The sequence below is a fragment of the Panthera leo genome, chromosome D1, assembly GCF_018350215.1.
Source record: "Panthera leo isolate Ple1 chromosome D1, P.leo_Ple1_pat1.1, whole genome shotgun sequence".
NCBI classification, from domain to species: domain Eukaryota; kingdom Metazoa; phylum Chordata; class Mammalia; order Carnivora; family Felidae; genus Panthera; species Panthera leo.
This window is the reverse complement of record NC_056688.1, coordinates 5,655,503-5,677,144: the sequence shown is the minus strand read 5'-3', so window position 1 is coordinate 5,677,144 and position 21,642 is coordinate 5,655,503. Positions and strand designations below refer to the sequence as shown.

Sequence of the window (21,642 nt, the reverse complement as noted above, 5' to 3'; positions counted from 1 at the left end):
TCTGAGAAATTTTGCCAATGCAAAGTCAACCTTCATTGTGATATTTTAATTATGGTAGCATTTTGTATGATTTGTGAAACTTTCTTTTTAATTGATATGACATAACTCATTTAAGTAGAAATCTATTACAGGTATTTGTTTACTGCCTTTTTTTACTATTACTAAAAATGCTTCAGTGAATAAAGACATGCATTTTTAAAGTTTATTTATTTTTGGGAAAGAGAGAGAGAGAGAGAGAAAGAGAGAGCAAGCACAAGCACGAAGGGGGAAGGGGGGAGAATCCCAAGTAGGTTTTGCTTTGAGAGCACAAACTCATGAACCGTGATATGACCTGAGCCAAAAACAAGAGTTGGACGCTCAACCGACTGAGCCACCCAGGCGCCCCAAAGGGATGTGTTATTTACTCCTATCGCATGCCTATTCAATACAGACAGCTTCATAAAATGTATTATCATCATAATTTCTTCAACAAAATTGCATTATCATTTCTTATTTGTAGTGTGTCTGTAGCACCAGCCAAATCATCATTATCATTGTCGTGATGCTTAATAACAAAAGTAACAATAATAATAATTACTGTGTGCATGCGTACGTGGGTACTAGGCTCGGCTTTTTATGTATATTACCTCATTTAAATTTAATCCTAATGCTATTGCATTAGAATCGTTACTATTCCAGTCTTACAGATGAGGTTGCTATCGCCCTGAGGGGCCGTGTGATCTGTCTGTGGTTAATCAGCCAGTAAGTGGTGCAACTAGGCTCTAAACTCACATCATTTATAGTTTCAAAGCTATCACTCCTTTGATCCATCCCTCCGCATTGTGTGTGGAAAGAACATTGGTCAGGGCAGCCTAGCTTCTCTCTGTCCCTGTCAGGGATCCAGCTCAGCATTTCACTTGTTGTTTGCCTATTTATTTTCTTTGTTTTGATTTGGTTGTTGCATTTTCTGGTGTGTGTATAAGAGAGTGTCCTTGGAAACCTCTCCTACCTCTTAAGAGATCACCATTGCCTCAACAGTATGTTTGTTCTGCAGCAGGAGGGTCCCTCAGCCCTTCTTAACCTGTCCATTCTTTCCCCTTTCTTTCCTTTTTAGGATATATATATGTATATATATATATATAATATATATATATATACACACATATATATATATAAATGTATACATATATATATATACATATATATATCTCCTCTGTTAGAATTAGAATATAATAGAATATAAGCTCCTGAAAGATCATAATGCTTTCTCAAACCTTTTATGTGATATTGTTAAAAGCAAAAACATCTCCATGACCCCAATACTAATTCATTTCTTACCTACAAACAAGTGAAAAATGATATCTAGATGAAATGATGGATTGAATATTGGAGCCATAAATTTTACATGAGCACCATGCTGTCTGATATCTTAGTGAGTAGCCATATGTGGTTCTGTGCATTTTAGTTGAAATTAATGAAAATCAAGTAAAATTTAAAATTTAGTTCTTTGGTCATGCTGTTTTCATCATTACAGAAAGATCTCCTGGGTAAGAATCCTCTGTATAAAAGTTTGAATCTTCTATATAAAAGCTAGATTCTGCAGCTGTCCATATTTGTTTATCCATGGTATATCCCCTAGACTGAGCAAATGCCCTCTGATCTCATTAGAAAATTCCTTATGCGTGCCAGTGCCCTTAATTCTCCTTGGATTTCCAATGGCTGGGATTCTCAGTATGTAGCATCAGGTTTTGCCAACCCGAGTCTAAGCACAAACCCTAGTTATTTCTTTTAAATGTTTAATGCAATCGAGTCAAAGTGCAAAATGCTGTTTTTATTACTAAAAATAAACAGCCACTGTTAATCTTCCATCCGACCCCTGACTCACAGAAATGAAATGAAGAGTTATGGGAGAACAAATATTTTAACAAAAATGCACACATGCCCACACACACAACACACACATAATAACATAGAATTGGATAATTGGAAGTTAGGGCTTTTGTTTTGTTTTGAGGCCTTGTCAGAATAGTCTCGTGATAAATTGGCTGGGTCAAAATGGCCAGTATTTTTTATAATCCAAATTCTTATTTTGTACTCTGTTACTATGAGGAAGCTTTTCCTTCATCCTTGTATAACAATGAGTTAGTGCTTTGTGCAGGATTATTTTTTATAATATTTCCTTGAAGAGAGTGCAGAATTTCCTTTCCTTGCAGAATCTTTTAGTGGTGGTTCCAAAAATTTACTATAGCTTTCTGAACTCTTTATATAGAAATGTAACCAAAATCTCCCATGGGACATGTGAGTGGCAGTGTGGGGACAGAGGTGTCCCAGAGGTGCAACCTAACTGTGGGTGGTAAAGCAAGGCAGACTTTTTAGTGCTATTCCTTAAATGTGTGTGATTTGCTGCTGGTGTGAATGTGATGAAAAATACAATCGTTTGCACTCTTTGGGGGAGAAAAAGAGCCATCTCTGGGTGCAAAGTATTAAACACCATGTATCACTTTAATATTCCCCACATTGTGTGAAATTTTCAATAAAAAAAATGAATAAAGAATCTAAAAGCAGGGGCGCCTGGGTGGCTCAGTCGGTTAAGCGTCCGACTTCGGCTCAGGTCATGATCTCACGGTCCGTGAGTTCGAGCCCCGCGTTGGGCTCTGTGCTGACAGCTCAGAGCCTGGAGCCCGTTTCAGATTCTGTGCCTCCCTCTCTCTCTGACCCTCCCCCATTCATGCTCTGTCTCTCTCTGTCTCAAAAATAAATAAACGTTAAAAAAATTTTGAAAAAAAAAAAAAAAAAAAAAAGAATCTAAAAGCAAAACATAAGCCTTTCACATTTGGAAAATTTTCACAACAGAATATGAAATGTTTGCTGATACACTTCTTTCAACTATGAAGCATAAAACTATTTCCTTTAAATATTATATGAATCCTGCTGTGACTTAAAAAGAAAAGTGGCATCTAATCGTGGAACATGAAATGACTTCATTATGTGGTTTACCAGCTTATCTACCAAAACAAAACCTGAATCCATTTTTAGAATGAAGTTTTGAGGTTTGAAGAATAACAATGAAGTAAATACAAATACACGAAGCGGGAGGGAAGCAAGCATTTCTATGCTAAGCATTTCTCTTCTAAGATGAAATGTCTGGGGGTTATGTGTTTTTTTTGGGGGTGGGGGGTTGCTGATTTCATCAATAAACAGTATGAATTTTTTTGTATCTCATTTCAACAAAGGCAACATTTCAGTGTACAGAATAAGTATCATAATTAGCCTTAGATGTTAATATTCCCCCAGATACATCCACTTTACTATTGAATTTATTGTTTAGTTCTTTAAAAATGCAAAGATGTTCTGCTTAAATTCCTACATATTTAAAGTGCATAGCATAGCAATGATAGGTCATATATACTAAGTAAATACTTATAAAACAGATGAATAAATAAGAATGCTTTTAATTTTTGTAAAGTATATTAGTGTATTTCACTCAAGAATTTTCGTATTGCCTCTTTAAATAAGAATATTTAATGAAGGATTCTTGCCAGAGAAAATCAAAACAAAATTTACAGTTTTTAAAAATTGTAGCTGTTACAAATACAGAGAGTAGGCTAGAATTACAAAAAACCAATAGCCCTCTGGGAGATAACAGGTTTTATTTCAAAACACTTTATTTCTTTGGATAATTATAGTCTAAGAATCAAAACACAAACAGGTGAGTGATAAAAAGAAATAAGCAAACAAGAAAGCAAGCGCTCTATTTTATTAAATGAGAATTTTTTTTCACTTAGTGGAGTTCCTTACAGATTAATCCAAAATTTGGCTTATGTGAGTAGAGTCATCTTTATTTTACTAGATAGTATTCCTCTTTAGGTTTTATCATTCATCCATTGAAATGCATCTGGACTCTTTTCAGTTTTGGCTGTTATGAATATGTTTTATGGTGATTGATGTCTAGTTTTATACCATTTAGAACATATTGTATATAATTCCAAGTCAAAACATTTGTTGTGTTGGTTTTTCTTTTTGCAGCCCAGGATATGGTCTGACTTAGTGTATGTTCCATGAGATCTTGAAAAAATTATGTACATGCTGCTGTTGGGTGGGTCTTCCCATATGTGTCAGTTAAGGTCTTATTTGCTAACTTTGCTCTTTCAATCTGTACGGCTGTTGTAACAAATTACTACAAATTTGGTGATGTAAAACAACAGAAACTTATTCTTACACAGTCCTGAAGGTCAGAATTTAAAATCAAAGTGATGAGGGAGCATAAGGCAAGCTGAGGGCAAAGTACAGGCTAATAGCATCCCGCACCCGCAGGTGGGATTTGGGTGCTATTCCTCGGACACTCCTGGCTGCCCAAGAACAAAGGAAAGGAAAGAAAACAAATGGTTTACTGATAGAGATCACAGTCATGCAGGATAGGAGTCTCCTTCAGTTTACAGATAACTTAGTAAACTGCAAGAAAAAGACAATCTTATCCGCACTCCAATCTGCAGAAACCTATAGACTCCATTTCCTAGAGCCCTAATATCACCCTCATCAAGATGTAAGGGGGTTTAAGTGTTTGCCATGGTGATGTGGGAACTTAAGACAAATGAAAAATTAAATTCCCTTACTGCCTACAGCCCATTGACAAGTCCTTGAAACAGGCAGAGTGACCTCCCTCTAGGAGCTTAGCTGCCTCAATGATGACACTGTGTTGGGGCAAAAGGGAATCTTGGCTTAACATTATCCCACCCCACCTCCCACCCCCGCCTCCCTGGATCCTGAGAGTCTCCTTACTTAAAAATTCCTTTGAAAACCTCCTTTATCTTTAACCCCCAAGTATATGTTGGCAATCATACTTCAACATATGGCTGCTGATATACATCTGAAGGGTCTCATGACTGAGGTTTTACTAAACAGTAATAAATGGAGTTTTCCTAATAGCAGCTAGCCCATCAAGGTCCTGGAAACCTTGCTTCCAAAATTCCTTAGAGACTTAAACTGTCCCTAACTCCCTTTCAACCTGAAGGTATATAATCAGTCACTCTTCGCAACCCCGGTGCAGCTCTTTCTGCCCACAGGTCCTGTCCCCATGCGTTAATAAAATCACCTTTTTGCACCAAAGATGTTTTCAAGAATTCGTTCTTGACTGTCAGCTCTGAACCCCACCATCACCCCAGAACTGCACCAGAAGTGTGGATAGGGCCATGGACTCTGCAGAGGGTCTGGAGGAGAATCTGTTCTTTGACTCTTGTGGCTTCTGGTGGCTATTGGCACACCTTGGTGTTTCTTGGCTTATAGTTACATTACTCCACTGTGTCTCTTCCTCCACATCGTTATGTGCGTGCCCGCACGTGTGTTCACACATAATCTCCCTCTGCTTCTCCCTTATAAGCACACTTGGGATGAGAGCAGATGGTGTTATAATTTTTGTTTCAATCATTATATCTAATTTAGACAACTCAGGAGAAAGATACTCTGTGGTAAGAACCCATATTCCTAGTTTTTCGGTTGTTATTTTTCCTCCCTTCCTGATACTCTAAGATTCCTTCTCTTACTATCTTTCTGTTTGAAAATTTTTCTTTGTCCAGACTTTAAGGGTAGGTCTGTTAGGACACAGACTTTCAGTGTCTCTTTAGCTGCAGATGTCTTTACTTTCCCTTCATTCTTCAAGAATAGTTTCCCCAGATAGAGAATTCAGTGGACAAATCTTTTCTTTTGATATTTAAACGACTGTGCTACTTTCCCCTGGCCTCCATAGTTTCAGATGAGAAACAAACTTCCATGCAAATTAGCGTTGCCTGTAAGTAATGCATCCTTTCGTTAGGGATACTTTCAAGATCTTTTCTTTGAACTTATTTTTAAGAAGTTTAATTAAGGTGTGTCTTACAGTGGGTTTCTTTGTGTTTATCCTATTTGAGGCTCACATAGTTTGTCGAACCTGTGGATTTATATTGTTAGTCAAATTTGAGACATTTTCAGCCATTATTTTTCCAGATGCTTTTTCATTCCTGTTCTTTCTCCTTTCCTCCTGGAACTGCCATGATAAAAAGGTCGGATATTGTCCTCATTGTTGTCCTTGTTGTTGCTGTTCTGCAGGTCCTTATAGCTCTGTTCATTTTATTTTATTTTTTAGTCTATTTTCTCTCTGTTCAGGTTGAGTAAATTCTCTTGAACTATTCTCAAATTCACTGATTCCATCCTGTGTCATCTTTTTGAGCCCACCCAGCAAATTTTCTATTTTTTGGTGCATTTTTCAGCTCTATAATCAACATTGGTTATTTTTATATCTTCTGTTGCCTTACTAAGATTTTCTAATTTTTTATTCCTTTCAAAAGAATTTATAATTTCTTGTTGAAACATTTTACGATGGGTTCTTTAAAATTCTTGACAGATAATTCCAATATCTGATTCATTTCAGTGTTGGCATCAACTCATGGCCTTTTCTCATTCAAGATGTGATTTTCCTGGTTCTTATTATGATGCTTGGCGTCCTATTATGTCCTGGTTACTTTGGCTATTATGTTAGAAGACACCAGATCCTATTTAATTTTTTAAAAATTTTAACAAGCAGTCACTGTGTTTAGGTTTGGCATACAGGTCCTGGCCTACTTTTGTAGATAGTAGTTGCAATGACAGTGTGATTTTCAGAGCTCACATGGTCCTATTTTCATCTGTTGAGTTTATTTTATGCTTCCAGGGTTCCCACTAGTCCTTGTTAATGCTGCTTAAGGGAGAAGAACCAGCTCCCAGAGGAGAGATGTCCTGGTGTCTTCATGCAAAAGAGGTTTTTTTCATTCATGTGGGATATGAATAGTTCCTGACTGGGCCCTTGTGGCAAGATCCTTCTTGCTGGTGGCTCCAGCTGGGCAGTGCCTCAGGAGGGGGCTTGAGAGAGGGAGAATCTCAACTCTTGTGAAGATACAGAAGTTTTCCAGGCTGGCCATTTGTTTCCTACTTTTGTTTTTTCCTTCTGGATCTAATCCTTCGAAGTGAATGTTACTCTGTGAGAACAAAGACCTCTGTGGACACCAAGGACATATCATTTTGTCTGTGCATCCATAAGTTATATCCTAAAGATGAAATCACATATAGAAGTAATTTTTTACTACCCTGCTATCAGTGGATAGGCATACAAGTAACTATTTCATCTATATCAAGAGCAACAACTTCTATCTTTTCTCATGCCTATTGTGAATATCTCAATAAGGTTACTTTGCCATCATCACATTGGTTTACATGTAGAATTATTATTGTCCCTTCTGGCCTTGCCCAACATCCTTACCCATAATGCTTCTTCAGTGACTTAGAGCATGTCCTCTGGGTTTAAAATGCTGACTTTGCTGTTTATTAGCCTGTGCGTTGTTAGAAGGCCTCCAACCTCCCTAAATCTGTAAAAAAAAAAAAAAAAAAGGAGAATAGTAATAGGGTACAGTAAAATTTAACAACATGTAGATTAAGTACTCAGCACAGTACCTAGCTGATGGCAAGCACTCAGCAGATGTGTTGAGTTAGCTACAGGCTCATCCTCATCAACATAATTATCATTTCATCTCTATCTTAGAGATAAAGAAACCAAAGCTTTGAAAGTATGAATAACTTAAGTTGGCCCATTTAAATGTCAAGAGAACTGGAATTCAAATCCAGGTCTGACTGTTTCCAAATCCTTCTTTCTTAACCATGCTATAAGCCTGCTACCAATGATTGTCTTCCTAGACTTGAGTCTCATGGGAGCATTGGTTAGTCCACATTCAGGATATGCGGAAATACAGAAATGTGTAGTGTGCAGTTACATGAGCTACTCAGTTTTCAATCACTTCTTGGTTAGGCTGGTAAATGTTAGTATAGAGATATCTGTGCATTAAAATAAAAATGACCCAGGTAGTTTAACAGAACCTGACCACCAAGATTTCTAAAAGGATGACTTTAACCTTTTGCCCCATCCAATACTCCTTTTTATTATGCTTACCAATTTCTGAAATCTGACAGATTTAAAAGTTTATTTTTCTTATACCTCATGCTCTTTCATTTAAACTTCAGTATAATTTGAGGGGGCACCTGGGTGGTTCAGTTGGTTGAGCGTCCGACTTTGGCTCAGGTCATGATCTTGTGGTTCGTGAGTTCGAGCACCACATTGGGCTCTGTGCTTTCAACTCGGAGCCTGGAACTGCTTCAAATTCTGTGTTTCCCTCTCTCTCTGCCCCTCCCCTGCTTGTGCTCTGTCTCTGTCTCAAAAATAAATAAACATTAAAAAATTAAAAAATAAATTTTAGTATAGGCAGGTATAAAACAACCTGGAAATATTTCTGAGAACAATTATTTTCTCTGTACTCAAACCACAGTCTGCAGTCTTTTGAGAGCCCATGTTGCATGAGGGAGCTAGAAGTGTCTTCTTCATGCTGTTTTCCAGTCCCCTCCACCATACTGTGATAACTTGGAGAAGGGGGATCTTCCTTTACCCTTTTATGCTTATCACCCAGTTCGAGTAAATAGAAAACAACATATATATCAGTGAGTAAATGAGAGGATTATGCTTAAAAGGATGAAATACTGAGCACTAGCAGAAACTTTACACAAGATAAAGCCAACTTTTGATTTCGTGAAAAGTACAGCATCAAGCATGGACTCCATTGTATCTCCTTCCCCATACTAGATCTTGATGAATGGCACAGGGGGAGCAAAGTAAGACATAGCTGCAGGGCTACCACATATTTGTTCTTTGCCTCTAGTTTCATCCACCAGCCTAACTACTTCATGCTATGAAGAGTAAGGGAAGATACATTTATTGAGCACATTCCATGGGGCCGTGGAAGGTGACACAGGTTACACGGATGGGCGGTCTCTGCTGGCCAACTCGTATGCTGTTCTTTCTAGGTCATTACAGCCCCTTTCCTCTCCAGGTGTGATCAGATACCTTATTCTGACCCAAATAACTATATTCATATTGCCGCCTCCTATGTCTACTTCCTTTCCTGCCTCTGCTCCTTTCCTTGCAGTGTTCTGTGGGGCGCTGAGCAGAGATAGCATAAACCTGTGTTCACTGATGGGAAACATCAAACGTCCATTCCCCAACTTCTCCAGTCCAAGAGCACAGAAAGGAGGGATGGATTTAAAGTACTATTTCTTCAGATTCTTTATCTTATTAGATGCATTCCATTAGTGCTATTCTGATTTGTGGGGTTTATTTTTAGCCTATGTTGAACATGCTAGTTGAGTGATAGTTACTTCCTAGTAATAGTGACTTAATCATATCTAGTATAAATTTCTGTTTTTTAAAAAATATTTATTTAGTTATTTTGAGAGAGACAGTGTGCTCACCTGAGCAGGGAAGGGCAGAGAGAGAGAGAGAGAGAGAGAGAGAGAGAGAAAGAATGAGAGAGAATCCCAAGCAGGCTCCATGCTGTCAGGACAGAGCCCCCATGCTGGGCTTGATTTCAGGACTGTGAGATCATGACCTGAGCTGAAATGAAGAGTCATAGGCTTAACCGACTGAGCCATCCATGTTCCCCTAAATTTTTATTTTTAAGATCAAGTGGATTATTCCCTAATCCAGTCAGTGCAAGAACTGCTACATATTCAAAGGTCTACAAACTGTTTGAAAAATGACTTACATAAGGCTAAACAATAATTTTGATTTATTTTAATCTTCTGGACTTTTTCCTGAGCCTTATTTTAATGACAATTGAATGTAGTTATTTTGACAGATAGATTTTTCCTAATTTTATTATTAAGCAGGTTGAAAGGTTTTGAACTGACTCCTGAGCCCGTTTCATGATGTGCCTGAGTGTAATTTCATCTTGAATAAAAAATGTTTTCCTGCTTCATTTCTCATTGATCTCCCTCTTCATCTCACCATTGTCTTTGGAGAGTGGCAGAGTGGGAGATAATAACAAAGATTTCTGTTTAGAACCATGAATTTTTACGCTGGCTGGAAACCATATTTAAATATGCTTATATGAATGCAGAAATTCAGCATAGCTACTAGCACATTTCATGTTCCTCCTCTTCATCAGCGTCATAAATAAAACTTTTTTGTGAACCTACTTGTATGAAGAGCGCTGATGAAAATTTCATGTTAATTTTGCAGGTGATGGAAGTCAAGGGACAGATGATCCATGTTCCAGAGTCAAATTCCATCTTATTCTTGGGCTCTCCATGTGTGGACAAGTTGGATGAACTCATGGGCCGAGGGCTGCATCTCTCAGACATCCCTATCCATGATGCCACCCGAGATGTCATTCTGGTTGGCGAGCAGGCCAAGGCCCAAGATGGCTTGAAGAAGAGGATGGATAAATTAAAGGCGACCTTGGAAAGAACTCACCAGGCCCTGGAAGAAGAGAAAAAGAAAACAGTGGATCTTCTGTATTCGATTTTCCCTGGTGATGTAGCTCAGCAGCTGTGGCAAGGACAGCAGGTGCAGGCCAGAAAGTTTGATGATGTCACCATGCTCTTTTCAGACATTGTTGGCTTCACAGCCATCTGTGCCCAGTGTACCCCCATGCAGGTGATCAGCATGCTGAATGAACTGTACACCAGATTTGACCACCAGTGTGGATTTTTGGATGTTTACAAGGTATTTGGGTTTAATTGCTTGTACACAAATACTTTTTAATAGTAAATTAAATTGCATGGGTATAATTTTCTTTTGGTACTTAAACTTGATAGTAAATGATGGAAATCTCTTTAATTTAGAAATTTTATACCAAATAACAGGTATTTCTGTTTAATGAGTGAACTTCCATTGTGAGTCAATTCATAGTATTGACATACTATAGGTAACCAAATCATAATATTGCTCAGTAAGGAAAACTTCTACAGATCTAGTTCTCTACATTCATTATTATTACAGAATTTAATTGCTGAATTCTAGGCAACTTTGCACAACATCATAATTAGTCTTTCTTAGAGAACAGGATTCCAATATAAACTAAGTATTGTATTTTGACAGTTAGTAAGAAATAAGTTATGTTAAAATATGCATTGCGTTATCAGTTATATGATGATTAATCGGTATTTGGCAGTGCATTGTCAAATAACCCTCTAATTCTAAAGGGATACTTAGAAATGTTCTAGCTATTACCAAATGACCAGTGGTTTTTAGTGGAAGCATCTTAATCTTCCAAGCTAAATAAAGGAAGAGCTTTGAAAATGGGTCACCATTTTTTGGTCTGATTTGGTGAACTCCTTACTATTTTCTTACTAAAAACTGCTATCTTGAACAATTCAGAATCATATCTACCTAATGAATAATTCTGTAACTTTACATAGAATTTCACGTGGATTACACAATGTCAGGGTATATGGCTTTTTTATATAAAGGACAGAAAGCACTTTAGTATAATGAACAGTAGTGAACTGTAGGCTTTTATTTTCTTCCTTACTAAACCACCTAGACTGCTACTTTTTTTTTTTTTTTCATAGCATGATCTGCACATAAGAAGACTTGGAAAGAAACATTGTAGTTTGATATTATTATCCCAGAGGGTGTTTTCATTAAGGTGTCTCTCCTTTGGAGAAAGGTGTTCTTTAGTGCCATTATGTATAATGTGTAGCTGCTGCTGAATATTTTAGTGAGTCTCTTTGGCAAGGTGAATTTTCAGTGTTTGGTATATGTGCAGGATTTGCCTTGTACAGAAGTTCTTATAAATTATCTTCAACTTCCTTATAATTTATTGTTACATAATGTATGGTAGACATAGCCAAATGTCTGATCTTAAACCAGAGAGACACTACAATGAGTTGTCACTGTTACACTCAGTGATTTCCAAAAGGTAGAACAGATTGGCCTGAATTTGCCAGCACATGCCTTTCTCCAGGCTGCGGGCTCTACTGCACTAATCTTAGCAACCACCAATCTCCTTCCTCTGTGAACCCCTGATTTGCTGTGTTAGCTTTCTCCAATCAAAGTAGTCATGTTATTTTGGCTCTAAGCTTTTACAACTAAATGAGATACAGATAAAGGATAAACAGATAAACAGATTCTCCTTTGAAAAACCAAGGGAATCCTTGATTTAAATATAAGTGTCAAGGTTTTGAGAAAAGAAGGTATGTGATATCTTCTGAGGGTACCACAACAATTTGAAGGTTTAAAAATACAGATTTCACAACATCGTGTTTCCTTTACTTTGAAATAAGCTAGGATACCCCACAGAAAAAAATATGGGAATATTCTGTGTGAGCCTCAAATTTTTCCATATATATATGTGTGTGTATATATATATTAACCGTATATATAACCATATATATATATAACCATATATATATAACCATATATATATATAACCATATATATATATAACCATATATATATAACCATATATATATAACCATATATATATATATATAACTATATATATATATATTTATATATATAAAACTGCCCATGGTTAATATATATATATATTAACCATGGGCAGTTCCATACAGTGATAAAAAATTATCAGCAAGTTTTAACTTATAAAATGGATCTACTATTTCCCTGATGCTCAAGACTGGGCTTTCCATCTTTGTGTGTGTGTGTGTGTGTGTGTGTGTGTGTATGTATGTATGTGTTTATATATCTATATATATCTATATCTATCAGAGAGATAGAGAAAGAGAGAGAAAGAGAAACAAACATTCCTGGTTCACAAATTCTCTTAAACTGAACTTGTTTGGAAATTTTAGCAATAAATTATAAAGTGATATTATTTTAAGGCCTGGTGTTTTTAACATGTCTTTGATGCCAGTATGTGTATGTATCTTAAATAGGTATCTAGGGCAGCTTTGATGTCTCCTCAGGTTTATATGGGTTGAATTTAGGGTTCAGACAAGGAAAACATTATGTGTTGAAGCCAGAGTGATGATGGCATGGCCACACAGAGGGAAAGACTAAATAAAGAAAGAATATTAGCCTTGTATAAGATAAAACAACATACATTGTGAGAAATGCATTAGGAGGAATATAAAGTAGAAGTCCTCTTATATGCTTAATCTGAGATTTCTAATCAACATAAGCAGATCAGCTTATTTTCTAGAAAATTTACACAGTGCTCTTTTGTACCATGAGCTATCTGCTCATTTTCTAATTACTATTGAAAAAAAATTCCAAAAGTGGTACAGTTCTTAAAGGACCAGATACCTGCTGATTTCATAAAATTAAGAAGACTTTTTGCTGGATTTAAATTACATGTAGAATTTTTCTGGAATAATCATATCATGAGGAAAAATATGGTGGAATCGACTTTTTAAATTTTTTTTAATGTTTATTTATCTTTGAGACAGAGACAGACAGAACATGAATGGGGGAGGGTCAGAGAGAGAGGTAGACACAGAATCCGAAGCAGGCTCCAGGCTCTGAGCCGTCAGCACAGAGCCCAACGCGGGTCTTGAACTCACGAACCGTGAGATCATGACCTGAGCCAAAGTTGGAGGCTCAACTGACTGAGCCATCCAGGCTCCCCGTGGAACCCACTTTTATGTTGGAAATGTGAAAGGAAACCAGGTAAATCTGAATACCAAGAAAGACCTAGAGAGAGTGCCCCACAAGGGGGCATTCAAAGCCTGCTATTGCCTAGTGAGACTCTCCTTTCCAAATTGATGGTTGTCCTTTTCTTGATCATGTTATTATTCCATGCTTTCCTATCGTTAGGGAAGATGGTGCAGGGATGGACTCTAATTCCAGGGTTAGGATTCAGCTAAATTAGGCCATAATGAGGAGTAAACCTTCTGTAAAGAAGGAGGTATAGGAGGAAGCTAGATATTTTAATGGGCATATTACTGGCATTGAGAAAATTAAAGCCTTTACAGCACTTGGCTGCCAAGATGTCCCAGGTATATGGATCCTAAGTAAAAGTTAGGTAAATTGAAGGAAGCATGGGTTATAATTTTGATCCTTTTATGATTAGAAAAGCAAATATTTAGTAAAAAGTTGGCATAAATAATGCACAATATAACATTTTGCTCCTTGGGTTTTATATGGTGTAGGGGATGAAGAAAGAGCCAGTATCTCTAACTTTTTAAATCATTGGCATATAGATCATGAGGATGGTGGAGGTGGTGATGATGGTGATGATGATGATGGTGGTGGTGATGGTGGTGATGATGGTGGTGATGATGGTGATGATGATGATGGTGGTGCTGATGGTGGTGATGATGGTGGTGATGATGGTGGTGATGGTGGTGATGATGGTGGTGATGATGGTGATGATGATGATGGTGGTGGTGATGGTGGTGATGATGGTGGTGATGATGGTGGTGATGGTGGTGATGATGGTGGTGATGGTGGTGATGATGGTGGCGATGATGGTGATGATGGTGATAGTGGTGGTGATGGTGGTGATGATGGTGGTGATGATGGTGATGATGATGATGGTGGTGGTGATGGTGGTGATAATGACATTGAATAATGAGGGTTTTGCCTCATTTTATATTTTTATCTCTGGCAAACCCATCACTTAGAAATAAGGGATAAGCAAGGAGGGTAAGTGAGCCCTTAGTTCTCCGCTTTCCACTTAGGCAACAGTGCAACATCCCAGTGCTTTCTTAATGCTCTTCATAGAGTTCTCATCTTTACACCTGCAGCCACTTTTTAAACTTCACTCTTCTCCATTTCTGTAACCTATCAGGTTCAGATACTAAGTGTGTCTACCTCAGAGTTGTTTTTCAATGAGCTGATCCCTGCAAAATGCTTAGAACAGCAACTGCTCCATAGTAGTAAATGTACATGGTAGCCACCATTGTTAGTTTTCAGACAGGTATATCTGGACATACGGGAATCTGCCTCATGTGACTGCTTTGTATGTTTTGGATATACATACCCATAGCGTATCCAGTGTGTATGAGAAAAGAATAAAATATCTAACTGCATCTCCCATGACTAACATGTGGAGTTGTTTCTTGATCTCCATTTTCAGGTTAGGAAATGGAGTTTTAGAAAGGTTAAAGAATCCAGACAGTGTGACTCAGAAATCAGAATATGAACCACAGCTTGTCTCGTTCTGAAGCCTACAATATTGTCACAAGTCTGGGCTGTGATCTATTCAAAGGTAAAATAATAATAATAATAATAATAAAGTGGAACTGTTGTTAAAACGATGTTACATGATCATCATGTCAGGTGATGAAGAAAAATCATGTGACCACTTTGCCCAAATCTGCCCGATTCCCTTCCAGGAGCAAATAGTTCAGAGCTTTGAGAAGCTGCATTTAAAAGTTGGGGACTCTTGCCTCTGCCATTCTCCTTTTTTTGTCAGAAACCAGTAGCATCTTCTCTCTTAATTTTATGGATAAATAACATGTCGGAAATGGTACAGTGGGACCAATGATCCCTAGTGTAGGCAAAAGGCAATATAATCTTAAAATAATAAAATTGAATAAAAGTTGATTTTTAAAATCATTTTGACCAGGCATCCCTTAAAGAATACCAGTAATAAAATCCTTTCCTCTTTTGTTGTGGGGGTAGAAGGAGCATTTCTATTGCAAACTGAAAACTTGGTTTGCAGCTGTCAGTGAAGTTAAACATTGAGTAACACTGCCAGGCTTGGGTTGGGGAGAAGGGGTAGAAAGACACGATGCAGCAGCCAGAAAATGCCAGGAGCCGATCTGTTAGGTCAGGGAACCTGATGTTGAGCGTCTGAAGAACAACACAAAGTTCATATTGACAAGGGAATGCAAGTAGTTTAAGTTCAAGTGGAAAAGCTGTACAGCAAGGTAGGAAGGAACAGAAATCCAGACTCATCGGGGAACAAAACCTTGGCACAGAGCACAAGGAGGCTGGGTTACAGGAACCAGAAATCAGGCAGTGTGTCCAGGCAGCAAGTATGAAGACAGGCATCAGGCCAAACTGATACAGAACTAGAGTCTTCCCTGACCAGCATCAGCATTAGAGCCAGAGGATGCATAGGACCCCCTTGGTAGAGTCAACAGGTAACCAAATATGGAAACCTCATCACAGGATGTAGAGATGTCCACTGAGCTTTTATAATTTTTTCTTTAAATTTATTTATTTATTTTGAGAGAGACAAAGACAGCACGAGTTGGGGAGGGGCAGAGAAAGAGGGAGAGAGAGAACCCTGGTCAGGTTCCAGACTGTTGGAACAGAGCCCCACAGGGAGCTAAACTCACAAGACCACAAGATCGTGACCTAAGCCGAAACCAAGAGTCAGTCTCTCATCTGACCCAGGCGCCCCCACTGAGCTTTTAAATGCTGAAACAGGAATTAGACCCACAGAGATACTAGAGTTAGCAGGTTAATTCTTTCCATTCTTGAAAGTGAGTAGAACATATTTGGGGACACTCTTGATGTTAATACAATTTGAAAAATGCAAGGTAGCTTGAGTTCTGAAAATCTCTGAAGGCCAATGGAAACACTGTTGACTTTATAACCTCCAAACTTCAGTAAATACAGTACCAATAAAAAGGGCTAGAAAGCCATTAACATGATATACATTTCACATAATTTATATAAATTGTTCAGTCTGCCTATTAATTATACACTCCTTTTAAACTGTAACTCCTTAACTACTATGTGGGGAAAAGCCTGTACATTCTAAAAATGAATACAGAATGCAGAAGCGAACAGTGATACATATCCGCAGTAGGAAGGTTTCCTACCCAGTAGCAGATGGTCAGTGGTCAGGTGTGAGTAGGCATGTTGTTAATACCCCAGGGAAACTGAGAGTCATGTATCCCTTCAGATTCAGACGTTTTGGTGAAGACTGCCTCTGCTTTGCATGGATAAGCTAGAGGTTTGTAAATTGGGCAGGTAGCTGTACCGGACTGGCATCCCCATCTTTAACCTACTTAGTAGGAACTGAAAGCAGACGTTTCGCACATGAAGTTACCAGGCCACACAACTCTATGCTTTGAGAATTTTGATATATCTTGTGCCACTATGGAGCTACTAAAGTCTTTGTTCACTGGCCCTGCAGCCAGCTTTCAGAAAATTAAGCAGGAGCTCAAGGCTATCAGTCTAGCGTGAAAGTGATTCTGCAGGAAAAAAATACCCAAGTGCCTCCTTTCCCCTTTGTTTTATTTTATGATAAAATAGCCTTTTAAAATGCTTAAGTGCTTAGATTATTCTTGGAATTTTAGAAATACATGTATATCATTTTACTCCATTTCCCATCACTGAGTGCCAGTTCCATTTAATAAGGAGTGGGTGACTGGTTCATTTCCGCCCCCCCCCCCCCAACATTTACGTATTTTCTGCTTCAACGATCAGTGCATATACTTTTGAAATTAAAAGCTACGAACACTTTATACTAGTTCTTTTCAGTGCTTTGGAGCACATCAGTGCCATTTATTTTTGCTGGAAATGAAGTCACAGTGTCTTCTAGTAAGTCTAGAAAAGAGGAATTTCTGAAGTAAAAAATACATATATTCTCATCATTCATTCACTCATTCAATAAACATGTTTGACTTGTTCGCTTGATAACAGGGTATGACTCCCATAGAAGCCTACAAAAATGTTATGGAAATTAGTATATATTTTTAGCCTGGTTTTAATGAGTAGGGAAGAACTAATTTATATGCTTTCTAAGGTAAGGTGAAAGTTGCAGATAAGCGTTCCGTTCTGATATCTTTTCTACTAGGGGGATTGCATTGTCACTTTCAAAATACCATAATGCCCTAGAAATTTCCCGACGAGGGTTTTGCCTTTAAATTTTTGCCTTTGGCAAGCACTGGGGTTGGAGATAAGGGAGAAACAAGAAGGAGGTTGGGTGCTTTTGCATGTTCTCGGCATCACAGTCTGCTAAAGTGACTAAATCCCAGTGTTCCCGAAAGTACACTACCTGGAGTTCTGGTGTTTCTACATTTAACTGCTTAGTCAACTGCTCTCCTTCAGTCCCACCGTCTGTAAATAGACCAGTTTCATCTTTCTCATAGTTCCATTTTATGAGCTTTTAATTAGTTAATAATTATTTTTTTAATGTTTAGTTTTGAGAGAGAAAGAGTGTGAGCAGGGGAGGAGCAGAGAGTTAGAGATAGAGAGAGAGATAGAGAGAGAGATAGAGAGAGAGAGAGAGAGAGAGGGAGACAGACACAGAATCTGAAGCAGGCTTCAGGCTCTGAATTGTCAGCACAGAGCCTGATGCGGGGCTCAAACCCATGAGCTGTGAGATCATGACCTGAGCCAAAGTCAGACGCTTAACCGACTGAGCCACCCAGGCGCCCCTCATTTTATGAGCTTTTAAATGAAATACCTATAAAGTACTTATTACAGTGTCTGGTCCATAGTAGTGACTGTAAATGTTAACTATCCTTTCTCACATAGGTGTTTCTGGGCATATATGGTGAGTAGAGGGGTGGGTGTTTGATAGGCACATGCTTGGATGTGCATGTGTTTGTACATGAATAACTGTGTGGTCAGTGATTATTAGAAATAGATAAAATGCTCATTTTCTTGGGTTCATTCTTTCTGGTTATTAGAATTACATTGTATGCCAGAGAAAGTCTATGAAGGAAGGGTATGGAGAGAGGTGAAATGAGGGCTAAGAGCGAAGCTCCCAGAGATGCATTATTTGTATGACCTTTACTGGAGCCTCATGGATCCTCATTCCTGAAGACGGGCCCATAGTCTGTCTGCACTTTTATCTGAATAACCCAAGTTACAATATGGCATCTATGAAGATAACAGTGCTTCTTTAAGTAACATTGACTTGTGCAATGTGTGTTACCAACACTATGAAACGGAACTTAAAATGTTTTTTTATGTTCTAATCTGACATCCTGAATGATTTTCCTTCGATATTCAAACACCGTCTTCTTTTAGTGTTGTGGCAAATTCTGAAATAGAGAGAAGGCTAAGATAACGTGGATTGCCAAGCAGAAATCAAAATTGATGAAGTGTCTTGCTGAATTGATCAAACAAAGTGTTTGGGGGTTGTTCTTTTCATCTCTATTGATTTTTTAATCACCTCAAGAGTGGTGGACGCTGCTAAGAGATTGGTGGTGGTTGATTTTTATGCTACCAGGTGTCATGGGCTGAATGCTTGTGTCCTCCCCAACTTCTTTCATTGAAACCCTAAGCCCCACTGTGATGGCATTTGGAGGTGGGGCCTTTGGAAGGGGGATCCGGATTAGATGACATGATGAGGAAGGGGCCCTGTGATGGGATCAGTGTCCTTAGAAGAAGAGGAAGAGACCAGAGTTCCTTCTCTTTCTGCCAAGCGAGGACACAGGGAGAAGTCTCTGCAAGCCAGGAGGTCCACCTTCCCCAGTGAACCAAATCAGGCTGCACCTTGGTCTTAGATTTCCGAGCCACCAAAACTGTGAGAAAGAAATTCCTGTTTGTTTGTTTGTTTGTATTAATTAATTAATTTATTTATTTTGAGGGGGAGTGAGAGAGTGAGCAGGGGAGGGGCAGAGAGAGAGGGAGACAGAGAATCCCAAGCAGGTAGCTCACCATCAGCACAGAGTGTGATGCGGGGCTAGAACTCATGAACCACGAGATCACGGCCTGAGCCCAAATCGAGATTCGGGTGCTCAACTGACTGAGACACCCAGGTGCCCCAAGAAATTCCCGTGTTTTAAGCCACCTAGCCTATGGTATTTTGTTATTTGCAGCCTGATTGGAATAAGACACCAAGGAAAGGCCTATCAATTCTAAAAACAGTCTGGAAATTTATGATAACAAGTCTCTAGCGAGTTTTCTTAGTATATTAACCCATGTTGCTAGAATTTCCTGTATCTACAAGGGTAAATGTTACCTCATGATACAAGTGAAAGATTTTTCACTAGCCTTTATGGGGCCTATGTTATTACACAGTGTATGTCTTTTATGTATTAAGCTGTAAGAAGTTAAGCTCTGAGCTCAACAGCATGCTTGCCCTTGTCACTAACACCTTTATCAGAACACTATGAGAAACTAGCTTTTAGTTTGTGTACACTTTGGAATTTTAAGTTTCCCACCTAGTGAGTTACTTCAATATGTTTACTTAAAAATTTCACTTAGGGAAAGCTGGGTGTCTCAGTTCACTGGGCATCTGACTCTTGATTTCGGCTCAGGTCATGATCCCACAGTTCATGGGTTCAAGCCCATGTCAGGCTCCATGCTGATGGTGCAGAGCCTGCTTGGGATTCTCTCTCTCTCTCTTTCTCTCTGCTCCTCCCCTGCTCATGCTCTCTCTCTCTTTCAAAATAAATGAATAAACTTAATTTTTTTTCACTTACAGATATCAACTTTTCTTTGTAAAAAATTATTACATTATATAATCATTTCTGTTACCCTTAGGCCATTTAGCAGAGGATTTCTGGCAAGCTTTAGAATGTGAATATGTCAGTTATATTCCCATCAAGGTTTGTAATACCTGGGTATTGGATGCGTTTACTAAAATGGAAATTGGTCTTCTAGACAGGACAGCTGCCTCTCACTTATCTGATAGGATAGCCTCAGTGCAATCTGCAAATCTTATTGAATCGGATTGATTCCGTTATCTTCCTCACTAACCTTTAATTAATGCTATGTAGCAGAAATGTAATGTGATTCTCATATTGTAGAAAACAGTGGTTGAGATCATTCACATATCAGACAGCTACTGTTCCTAATTAGTTAGATGCAGAACTAGGACCAAAGGTTGTTCTAGCTTTTATATATATATTTCATAATGTGGTATCCTGCATCCAGTAACTGACAACCACGAGGCAAATTTCATACCTTTAGAATGAAACAGTGGGTACATCACAGGACTGTTCAGAGAGCAAAAAGAAAGAATAGCCAAAACCCTTTATTATGAACACAAGGCTCTTGAAATAATGGCTGAAGGTTGAGTTTGAGTCTTTAAATTGTGATTTGAATTTTAGCCTGGAGTTAAGACTATAACTAGGTCTCCTTTTTTAAGGCATTCAACAAATATGTACTATTTTTATTTTATTATTAGTTTTTAAATGTTTATTCATTTTTGAGAGAGAGAGTGCAAGCGGGGGAAAAGCAGACAGAGAAGCAGACAGAGGATCCAAAGTGGAATCTGCACTGACAGCAGTGAGCCCAATGCGGGGCTCAAACTTACAAACCATGAGAGATCATGACCTGAGGTAAAGTTGGACACTCAACCTACAGAGCCACCCAGGTGCCCCTGTACTAGTTTTTAATATGTGTTGGATTTCATAAAGATTTGTTCTCTTTGGCTCCAGGAAGCTAAAGAGAATCCTTATGCAGAAGTTAAAAAAAATACTTAAGGCACAGTAGACTATCCTTACGAAAGTTGCTGTTTCCCAAAATGAAATACATTGGCTAGAGCTATATGCTCTGGTTACTGGAGTAATTCAGACACAGGCTGTGATCTTTTGATGGGATAGATAGAAGCAAATCTCAAAAGATCACATCATTCCACAAGATTCTAAGATTCTAATACTCAATGTTAGAGCTGTATGTAGTTGGCTGGGAGAATGTTCCTAAAGTGAAAATCAACCTGCTGATTCTCTATTACTGGTTATTCAAATATGAAAAATTTGAAATGATTTGGGTTTATTTTTGTAAATGTTTTTTAAAGTAAAAAAAATGAGAATTTAACTTTGTTCTCTTAAATTCAGGTATTTGATTATAAATGTTTACATATTTTGATGCATTTTTCAAGCTTTGAAATTGTTTTTTTTTCCAATTTGGATGCCTTTTATTTCTTTTTCTTTTTTTTCATTTTCTTTTTTTTCAATATGTGAAATTTATTGTCAAATTGGTTTCCATACAACACCCAGTGCTCA

General features: G+C 38.1%; 1 protein-coding gene across 1 annotated transcript in view; it reads left to right on the top strand.

Annotated features, from left to right (window-relative positions):
• The window catches only part of GUCY1A2 (guanylate cyclase 1 soluble subunit alpha 2), a 321,468-nt gene that overhangs the window by 183,771 nt on the left and 116,055 nt on the right, over positions 1-21,642 (top strand). The window contains exon 5 of the mRNA XM_042904735.1: positions 10,049-10,534. Within this exon, the coding sequence (XP_042760669.1) occupies positions 10,049-10,534 (486 nt within the window). The remainder of the gene's footprint in view (positions 1-10,048; positions 10,535-21,642) is intronic.